The sequence below is a fragment of the Atractosteus spatula genome, chromosome 4 (assembly GCF_055471065.1).
Source record: "Atractosteus spatula isolate fAtrSpa1 chromosome 4, fAtrSpa1.hap1, whole genome shotgun sequence".
In the NCBI taxonomy this organism is placed as follows: Eukaryota; Metazoa; Chordata; class Actinopteri; order Semionotiformes; family Lepisosteidae; genus Atractosteus; species Atractosteus spatula.
The window spans coordinates 15,086,079-15,097,357 of record NC_142709.1 but is presented as its reverse complement, the minus strand read 5'-3'; the positions used below and the strand labels follow the sequence as shown (position 1 = coordinate 15,097,357).

The 11,279-nt window shown below is 37.6% G+C and overlaps 1 protein-coding gene across 1 annotated transcript in view; it reads left to right on the top strand.

Moving 5' to 3' along the window:
* Nucleotides 1–395: 395 nt before the first annotated feature.
* The window catches only part of LOC148835895 (rho GTPase-activating protein 6-like), a 164,196-nt gene continuing 153,312 nt past the window's right edge, over nt 396–11,279 (top strand). Inside the window, exon 1 of the mRNA XM_088914752.1 lies at nt 396–932. Coding sequence (XP_088770878.1) covers nt 408–932 — 525 coding nt within the window. The 5' untranslated portion in view covers nt 396–407. The remainder of the gene's footprint in view (nt 933–11,279) is intronic.

Here is an 11,279-nt window from a genome sequence, read left to right as displayed (position 1 = left end):
ACAGCTCTCAGAGGAAATTCTGAATAGGATGGAGAGAAGCTGTGATGCTTTGGAGTGACGCGAGAAGGGGTTAGAGTTGTGAAACCACAATCTTCCAGCCTCTCCTCGTTCGACCTCACTGGCTCTGAAAGCAGTTTACGCGCGGTACAGAATCCACAGGGCAGCAAGGACATCGAGAGGGAGCTCTGCACTGTAGTTCTTTACGCAGCACTCACTGCACTTTTCATCCTGACAATAATGCCATGCAAGAAATGTTAAGGTGTAAAGACAGAGACTGCAACGCTGGGTTGAATTTGGTGTCATGGTTTGTTTAGCCTGTGAAGTTTTGGATTCTGCAGTATTTTCAAGTCCATTAGATATAAAGCGGGAATTCAGGTGTGCTGTACGTGGGGGCTTGAATTGAGGAGATGTCGGCTCAGGGGCTGTTGAACAGCGTTTTCTCCTGTTCGTCTCCAGCATCGAAAGCTATCTCCAAAAGGAGGTTAAGGCAGACACGGAGCCTGGATCCAGCCATCATAAGAAACTATGGGACAGACACAGAAGGAACAAAGGATGATTTTGAAAACATGGGCATGTCTTGTCTTGGCTCGAGGGAAGCCGGTAGCTGCACAAGCAACTTCTCTCCTCAGATCTCGGCGGAAAATCTGACCGCTTCAAAGCTAGATTTGCGCTCCAAGTCGCTGAAGGTGAAGCCGCCTCTTTCCGTCTCCAGTCCATGCACTCCTGTAGAAACCTCTCCATCCTCCAATTTTCAGTTTGACTATGACATAAAGGGTGTGAAAAGGAATACGGCATGGGATCTACCTTTCCTCGCAAGAAGCCCTGCGCTCAGCCCATCGGGGAGCAGCAGTACCATCTTCTCTCCCCGAAAGTGGCTTCAGAAAAAGTTGCAACAGTCCAGTTCCCAGTCCTACATCGTGTGGAAGTCGGAGGTAGGAATGTTGTATTTACTTATTTTAAACTTACGCATACGCAAAAAAAATCATTTAGAAATAACTGATACTAAGCAGTGTTCACATTTGTTTCGGTTTACGGTCAGGTCTACGGCGAGACGTACTGACACTCGTGTCTTTTGGTGGCAGTTTTGCTCTACAGGTATCGCCTGTTAAGACCCGAGTTTACACAATCATTGTGCGCGTCTGGGTTTTGCGATTATGAAATAATCCATTCCATAATACGGATTTTGGCAGGCAAATGCAATTAACTTGTACGGCGGATCAGTCAGGATTACAATCAGCATAGCGGATCACCACACTCAAAGCGCCCTTTGCTAATACTAAGCAAACTTTTGGAAGAACGGGCAATTGCATTGTGGAGTCATTTTATACAACCATGTGAAAAAAAAGTAGATCGTTCTGCATCATTCTAACAATGAGGTTAGGGTTTTGGCTTTAATATGTAGGATGGAAGAAAAGTAATGTTTCATGATTGCATAAATTGAATTATATCTTCGAAGGGCAGAAGAACACAATAAATCAATAATTCTACAGTTTAAAGTACAGTGCACACCATGACACACATGGAGCGTCAGCCAGGCTATTTAGATTAATTGCTGCTTAACTGAGCTTGTGAAAGTTTAGTGTAAAGAGGGTGATGATACAACACTTACAGCGAATTAGAAACCGTGTGTCTTGTGCCAATCTGTGAATCTAATGTTCTGTTAAGTCTTTGATAGAAATTATCAGAAGGTTAATAAAAAAAAACTGCTGACATAATTTTGAGCGTTTTGGCAGTATTTCACACGGCTTGCATGAAGTGTATAAAGCTGTTTCTCATAAAATGAGGAAGAAAAAACAATGATTCATCAAGTTGAGGTTAGAGAACATTTACGAACAAATCTATTTGTTGAACAGTACAGTACATATTCTCGATGGTGTTTTCTGTCTTCTAAAGGGGAATACTTTTTCAGTCTTTCAGAAAAAAAGAGGAAAAATGCTTTATCCTGGAAAATCTAAAAACAAAAACAAAATGGAAATATCATCATAAAGTGAAAAATTACAGAAATGTATCATCATATACAGTAAACCTACTATCTCACTTTATGCAGTCCTGTCTTAAGGTTATTCAACATTTTCCCATTTTGGTATCAGTAGATGCACATTGCACCCTGTACCATCTCTGTATTTGTTCATGTATCCCTTTGAATCATCTGCTACAAGATGTTTTATGTCGTAGCCTACATACTGATGTTTGGACACATAATAACAGGAGTGACTCATGATGAGTAATTTGTAAAGCTCTTCCACCATTCTCATCATCAAAGGAGTAATCCAAGTAAACAAGTGAAAAATTCAAGTGAAAAAATGCTTTAGTGACTGTTTTAAATTAAATGCAGAATCTTAAAATGCATTGGATCAAGGATGTTTCTTAAATCCTTTTAATAGAAAATGCTGGTAAGAAGAATACTGTTTAACTTGCTGCTGCTATTCACTCTGATGTGTTGTACAGTATATATTCCACCCGAAATGGCACGTTTGGCATGATTACAATTGTTCCAGTGTTTCCATTTAAATGGGTCACAAATCATCTTAGCAGACAGCAAAACACAAGTTGATTCTTGTTGACATATAGGACTGCAGTTGTAAGAGCAGGAGGTCTGCAATTTTGTTGAGGTAAGATTAAGATTTTATCATGTTAAATGATAATATTGTTAATGTGTTTTGCTCTTTTCAAGTAACAGCAGAACTTATACAGTATGTGATTATCTTTTCATTGTCATTTGAAAGTGGCATTACCACCTTGTGGCTTGTAGCTGGAGCTTGTATCTTTGAAGCTAAGAAAGGGTGGGTTGTGTACTTGATCGGGAGACGTCTGAGAAACACCAGGGTTTTGTTGTAAGTGGTCTTTGTGGACCAATAGGTGGCACTCTTCACACTTTTCCAAACCAATGCCAAAGTATCTTGAAAGAGGACAACGTGTTGTAGGAAATGTCTGCCCTTCAGATGAGACTTTGCTTTGAAGTCCTGAATTTGTGGACAATTAAAAATCAAATAGCCCTGTTTGTCCTGGCCAACTTCCACTCTGGGCTTACAAAATATAGCCCCCTAAATAGTCCTCTTTAATTAATCTGATGAAGCACTTTCTCATTTCTCCACCTCATCTGTCCTTCAAGATGAAAAGCACTATATACATGTGAGGAAGTGTTGTTATCCACCAACTAATTTATGATGCACAGTATTTATTAGGTTTATTTCTTTATGCAAGTAAACTTCAAAAGACATTATATAAAATATATTATCACTGCAGTGTAAAATTCCACATGGTACAAAGATCAATTGTTTACCTAAGCCAGTACAGAAGATTTCAATAGTACAGCAACACAATGGAAAGATGAAATGTAACACAAATGTAGGATATGCAATGTAGCAGGACAGCAGCAGTGGAGAAGAACATAGCAGTCAACTGACAGATTGTTGGGTCTACATGTGCAGTGGAACAGGACCCAACAGGGGAGTTGGAAGGAGGCATAGGAAGAAGATGGGAGACAAGCCGCCCTGATATTTGTTTTTACTTGGTAGCAAAACAGCAGGGGCAAGAGTTGAGGAAGAGGAGGAGTGAGCGGGGAAGATTGGTAAAGAAAGCAACAGCATGACTTGTCAGTCAGCAGATGGTAAATGAGAGAGAGAATATAGGTAGGTAAGAGAGGTTAGAGGTAAGATGATGGAGAGCACAACAATGCATGGAAACTGAATTAACAAAAGAGTCACTTCACAAAACACTTGTGAAACATGATATTTCAAGTGTGTGTATACAGTATATAACCACTGGCAGTCCCAGTAAGCTGCATGGTAGTTTTCAATAGTGTTTTACAGCATTTTATAATATCAAATCATTAAATGGACATGCAAAAAATCCTTATTAACAATTTTTGGCCAAAATTCTTGTTTTTCCCCCTGAACACTATTGCTTCATTAAACCACGGATTTTATATTGTTTACATTTTTAAGGGATGACCTTTTCGATGATTTACATTATCTTACCAGTGTCGCAGAAGAATCTGAATACCGTATGGGTTTCCTGTTCTTATCAACATAGCCTTGTAGATCACAAGACGGACGCATGTGTAATTTACAGATTTGCAGTATGAGCCAGAGGTGTAGAAGAATGGTGACCAATGGAAAACTCTCTTTTAAGTAATGCACACGCTGGCTGAGTTAGGCAAACGCACTATTATTACCTTTCTTGGACTAGAATTGGCAATCATTTGTAATTCAGTGCTGAAATCTGATAAGACCTGTAATAAGCATACAATGAGGAAGGAAACAGTCAGAATACAAGATCATTAAAAACTGAACAGAAGGATTATTTCATTTTGAAAGCTTTCATCTTTCAAGTGGTCTGTTTAGCGACAGCCTTGTTTCTTAATGGAGGGTGTAAGGTTTCTCTCTTGCAAATTCTAGCAAAGGGATTTTAGAGCAAAACACATGGTTTTTGGCTCCTTTGCTAAATAATGAACCGTTTCCCCCTTATAAACTGTCATGTTTGCTTATATTAGTGTAAGATGAAACAGGATGAGTAATGCTTGCATGTAAATGTTATTTTACATTACTAAAATGTGTTTCACTTAATATCAGATATGAGGGTTTGTGCAATGTTTTGTTTTTTTAACGTTGTTTTTAAACAAGTTTAACAAGTGTTAAACATAGCAGTACAGCAGCATTTTATTCCTCTGTGTGGACAGTCCATTGAGCTCATGGACAAACGTTCCATATCCCTTTGTCAGTTGTGGCTGGATAAGTGGATTCCTTATGGGGGAAAAAAAAAAACTTGGCCACACCTGCCTGACACAAAGACAGTCAAGTCTTGTTTAGCAATAAACAGGACAACCAAGATGACACCAACATCAAGAAGGCGTTTCTAGAAAATGTGACATTCACAGACACAGGTTTTTTTTTCTTGTTCATACAGCAAGCATAATGTTGCCAGGTCAAAGGATTATACATCATGAACAGAACTGTTAAATGGAGTGTGAGATTTAGATCGAAGGTGAGAATGAATTGCATTTGCAATGCTTTGCTTTGCAAGTTTTTGTTGCCTGTTTTATGATGGTGTAACCTGCTGTTGCATTTCATAACCTATAGAGTAAGACATTGATTTCACGCATGTCCAGTGTTCTACATATTCCTAATTACCGTTAACGACCTGCGTTTGTCATACTTGAGTTGACTTTTACTGTACTGCATTATTAATGCAGAAAGGCTGTTGCTGTTGGTGCTGGGAGAGAGAAGTTGAAGCTTTGCCATTTTGAATATCTTGTGGTGTACTGTGCTTGTAGGCTTAAGCCATGGTCACATTTTGGTTGTTATGCGGGAACACTTCTGATGATGATGTTTGACACAGCTGTCATGGGTGTTTTCAGTGTTATTGTGTGCATAAAATATTACCATAACATATTTACATTACAACTGTATTAGTGATTTTGTTTATACAGCAGTTTGTTAGTATGCGACAAAAGGGTTTTTGCCCAGTAGCTAAATATAGTGTTGTACAGGCAGTGTGCTTTAAGTGGAGATTCTGCTCTGAAGGACAATGCCAAATCATGTGTTACTTCAACTTTGTGTACAGTATGCATTGCAGAGCCCTGCAGCGTGTGTGTGGAGCAGGTATTACTGTAACGTTTATGATTCCATTAGAATGCTCACCTACACACCTTCGATCATTTATATAAAATAAGTCTATCTCTGTCATATCTTATTCATGTGTCTTTTCTTTGATATTTAACATTTTAAATTCATTCTAAAAATTGTCTCTAAATAATCCTTCTTTTTTTCCTGTAAGAATGAATTAAAACTACAATACCTCAATCACGTTCATGTCCCCACTCACACCTGGGCCAAATTTTCAGAAGCCAATTAACTTTCCAGAAGAGGAAATGAAAGAACCCAGAGGAAACCATCTGAACATGGGGAGAACATACAAACTCCACACAAAAAGCCCCCCAGGAACTGAGCCCAGGACCACTGCTATGAGGCTTCTGGGAACTTATTCAAAAGTGATTTTAACTAATGAATAGTATTATTATCAATAACAACAACAATAATAATAATTCCATACATTTATATAGCTCTTTTCTGGACACTCCACTCACAGCTCTTTACAGGTAATGGGGACTCCCCTCCACCAGCACCGATGTGTAGCTCTACCTGGATGAAGTAGTCGTAGTGCAGCAGTAAACTCACCACACACCAGCTATCAGTGGGGAGGAGATATATGTCTCATCCGAAGGACGGCACCTTTTTACATAGAATGTCCCCATCACTATTCTGGGGCATTAGGACCCACACAGACCGCAGGGTGAGTGCCTCCTGCTTGGCCCACTAACACCTCTTCCAACAGCAGCCTTAGCTTTCCCAGGAGGTCTCCCATCCAGGTACCAACCAGTCTATTAACTACATGCAGGAAAGCAAACTCTATGTTCATTTGTTAAAAAACACATCTCAGGAAAACTTTGAAAATTTTACCACAGGACAAGTTTGACAGCTTCATGCTAGAGTCTTTACTTAATTAATAACCATTATTAATCAAATAAATATTGAGCTGTCTTCTATTTTTATTTTGTTTAATTCAAGTAGGTAAAAGGTTTACTACAGAATATCAGATGACTTGAAGGCCAACAGTTTTGCATGTGTTGCCAGACAGTTATATTTACTCTATTTTACTGATTTAAACCAGGCTGACTGTGTATAAAGAATAGAAGCATATATCAACAATCTCTCTGCACCTTGTTTATACAGTTTGTTTAAAATTTTAATATCACGCAATATGGAAAGAACTTAAGAGTATTGCTGTAATGTGTCTCTTGTGCTGTAAGACTGTTTTTGTGATATGGTTTGTTATAAATAGTTTTATTTAAAAACCTTTTCCCTTCAGGGTGCTCAAGGGGGTATAATTAACATAATCAAAGCTGCAGTTCACATATCTTTGTCTGCATATCAGGTGCAGAGTATATAGACTGGTCTTCATGTTATCCTAAAGCCTGTCAGAGTTGCCCTCAGATGTCACAACCATTAGGGAAGATCACTTGTTGTGTTACCAGATCTGGCTATTTTTAGTGCAAGATAAAATGGCTGAAAATCCCAAAAGCCTTCATTAAAATCATTGCCTCACTATTATCAGCAGGCTTACCAGGAGCCTGGGAAAGATTGCTTTTCTTTTCTTTGCAGTTACTGTAGAAGAAAATGGGATATTTCCAAATGCTCTAGCGAATTTGTGCACACAAATGCAAGAAGAAAAAAAAATCCCTGCACAGTACATTGTTGTTTTTGTTTTTATTTGTCTAGTAGGAGAACTAAATCTTTCACGCCGCCGTTGAGTTCAATATCAGGTACTAAATGTTTTTTAGGAGCTGTTGTGCTCTTCAGTGCTGTGGTTTTGTTTAGTTTTGAAAATTAAATTATCATGGGTCTATTTTAAATTCAGTTTAAAAGTTGTGGGAGATAAAATTTGTTTCCAACCTTTTTTTTTTTCCACTAATTGCATACTCACAAGTTCCCAAAATATCCTACAACAGGAAATGACTGAAATTTTCACATGCGTGGTGTAATCCATCGCTGAATACTCACATTTATTTTCCCATATTCAGGCTTGCAGCTGAGGATTAAATAAGGACTGTTTACAGTTTCTAAGGCATTGTATGGAGCAAATTTGTTTCTATTTAAAGCGCTGACTTAACTTTACACTCAGAGGTTTGTAACAGGTCATGCCCTGGGATAGCGGTGGATAGATGTTTATAATCACAAACAAAAGTACAAACATGGAAAATTCTGTCTGTTATTGTCATGTCATGTCATGTATACCATACGGTGTCGCAGGAAGCCGGAGCCTACCCGGCAAGCAACGAGCGCAAGGCAGGGTACACCCTGGACAGGGCGCCTGTCCATCGCAGGGAAAGTGCAAGCCAATCATACATGGGGACAATTCGGAGGCCACGGTAAAGGCCGAAGGGGGAAATTTGGCCTCGACACCAGGATAACTCCCTACTCTTATCGAGTGCCTGAGGAACTTTAATGACCACTGAGAGTCAGGAGCTCGGTTTAACGTCTCATCCAAAAGACAGCGCCCACTATTAGGACCCACACAGACCACAGGGTGAGCACCCCCTGCTTGTGTCTGTTCTTGTACAAATGCAAAATTCAAAAAGAAAGAAGTAAATAGATAACATGAAAGAAAAATAGAAAAGGCATTTTTGCATAAGTATTCAAACCCCTTGTTGAGGCAAAATTGAATTAATGGACCTTAACCTAATTTACCTTAACAAGCCACAGAATTAGTGAAATGACTCCTGTCTTTGTGCAATTAATGTGGTTCTCCTGATTTCAAATAAAAAAAGAAATCTTTGGTCAGGTAATGAATTTCACACAAAGACTCAACCATCAATACTTTGAAACCAAGTCAAGGATAAAGTTATTGAAAAGCACAGATCAGGGAAAAGGTTAAATATACTGAGATCTCTTAATATCCTTGTGAGCACAGTCAACTCAGTTGTCAAGAAAGGGAAGGTGCATCTTAGTAATCAGTCACTGCCTAGATGAGGCTCTCCTTCCAAACTGAGCTTCCAGGCATGAAGGAAATTCGTTAGGGATGCCACTGAGGCCAGTGGCAACTTTGAAGGCGCTACAGAGGTCAATGACTATGGGAGCAAAATCCACAAGCGAACAGTATCTTGGCTATTCCACAAAGCTAGCTTTTCTGGCAAACTCATTTCTGATCTCTAATCATTTAGCTTGCAACAAAGCATTTAAGTGATACAACAAAACACGTGGCAAAATGCTTTCTAGTCGAATGAGACAACATTGGAACTTTTGCAAAGTGTTCATTCAGTCATCACCATCCCTATTGTCAGCCATTGGACTAGCAGCATCATGCTAAAAACACCTTTCATCAGGAACTGCGAAGCTTGTTTGGGTTGAAGGAAAACGAACAGAGCAAAAGTCCAGGCAAATATTAGAGGAAAACCTGTTTCAGTCAGCTAAAGAATTAAAACTGGGATAAAAATGACCTCTCAACAGGACTAAAAACAACTGCAAAGCTGAACTGGAGTGGGTAGTGAATGAAACAGTAAATGCCTTTGGTTGGCTCACTCAAGGTCTTGACTTGAATCCTTTTGATTCTGTGGAAGGGCTTGAAAACCTCTGTCCATAAGCTATCCCTACTCTACCTTGAGAGAGCTTGAGCAAATCGGCTGAGAAAAATGAGCAAAATGTGCACCAAGCCAGCGTGAAAAGTTGGTAGAGATTTGCTGGAAAAGAACTGTGGCTCTAATTAATACCAAAGGCACTTCATTCAGATATTGACTTCATGGGTCTTGCAACCAATATATTTCAGCTTTTATCTTTTCTATCTTAGTTTTTGCTGACGTTTGCTGCAATTTATCTTAGCCTTAGTATTATTAGAAATAAGCACTAGGGTTTCAATAAAAAAAATAGTTAAAAATGTGCAGGCATCATTTTGTAATTTCACAAAATCTGACACCACAGGAAGGGTCAGAATACTTTTATAAGGCACTGTATGATTAATACATACTGTACCAGTAGTAAAAACTAATGTAGTGGGGTACTGTACATTCACACACCTTCCCTAAAGAAGAATATTGGAAAATTCTACTGAACCTTTTGTAAAACAAAAATGGTATATAACATTGCATCCCAAGACCAAAATACCTGAAATGGAAATACGGATACTGTATATTTTGTTCATGTGGAATAAATTTTTACAAATCTCTGCTAAAGTACTTTTTTTGAATGCAACATTTTTTCCCATATAATATACTTTTAATTAATTCTTGGAGGAAAAAAAAATAATTCTATGCTTTAAAAGGTCTTTAAACACTGTTTTGGCACTAGTTTGTTCACTTACTGTATGTTATTTATGTAACAGATTTCTCAGATTGTGTTTTCCTTGGCTTAGAAATATACTGTACAGTGCTAAGTTATCTTGAACAGATTGTTGATGGTCAGTCTTCATTGTTTCATGGTATACCAAATCCCCTTTTAAATAGAAAATCTTTAAAATTAAACATTAATTTATTAGCACTCTTAGACAACCAATACCACTAGCAGAAAGTATTGATTTTCTAAATATGAATATCATTTAGCTCTACTGTATTTTCAATTACTTGTTCCTGGAATAAAGTTATGAATGTATACTGGAATATATAATGAATATAGTTCCTGGAATACATACTGTATCACTTGTTTTTGAACAATATTGTAAGTACATGAACAAAGAGATAGATGAGAATAGATGAGAATTGAGAAAAGGATATACAGTGTTTGTTTTGAACTTTTTGAAGTTTTTATTTGACAATAGTTTTGAAATTTACAATCATCTCTGTAATACTTAAACTTAATGACTTTTCATATCAAGTCATGGATAGCTGCAGTTAAGAATATTCTGAAACAAGTTTTAATCATACTAATAGCTATTCTGTTCTGATGGAAAAAACATTTCCAAAATAGTAATTTTATCAAGAAAAAAAGTCTGTTATATTCTTAATGATTGAAACATTACTGTGTTGATGCTGTACAGTTGTTTTTAGATGTATTTAGAAAAAAGTTTTTTGGGGGTTTGTGAGTTTTGAGATTCTGGTTTTGAGATTCTGGTTAAATATCATAAATGATAATCATTTGTAAACTTGTATAATTAACTGAATTCTAGTCACAAAAGTTTAAAATATGTTTACAAACCGATTAATATAGCTACAATTTACAAAGCACTTTCACAATTTGGTTGGCTCGATGCATTGAACAGGGAACTCTGGGTCCTGAATCACAATTAACTTTGCATAATTTCTGCTGGAAGACATTGTGCACAGTCTGCTGAAGAGTGCCCTTACAGTAGATACATTGGATGATATTTACCAATTATCACTTTACATTAAGCATTATGTGAAGTTTGTCTTTTTTCTACCTAAAAAGAAAAAAAAGACTTTGAACTTGTGAAGTATCAGAAAATTATTAAGAAAGGTATTTTTAGCATTACAGGAGACGCCCTTAGTGACTCCTTTCTTTCTGGGTCATGTTTGTTTTTCATATACTTAACATGGTTGAAAAATCTCAATGAATGTGGTTCATTGTGTTAGAATTGTTAAAATGCAACAGTGTCTGCTGTCATTGCCAAATACTGTACATAGCATAGCCACATACAAAAAATGCACACCTGAAGATACTTAAGAACCAGGCGTTCTTAAGTATTTGTGTCTTTTCAAAAGCACAAGATTTGCATAAAGTGGTTTTGTTAGTTCAGCACACAGGCTTTTGTGCTTAATGTTTATACACTAC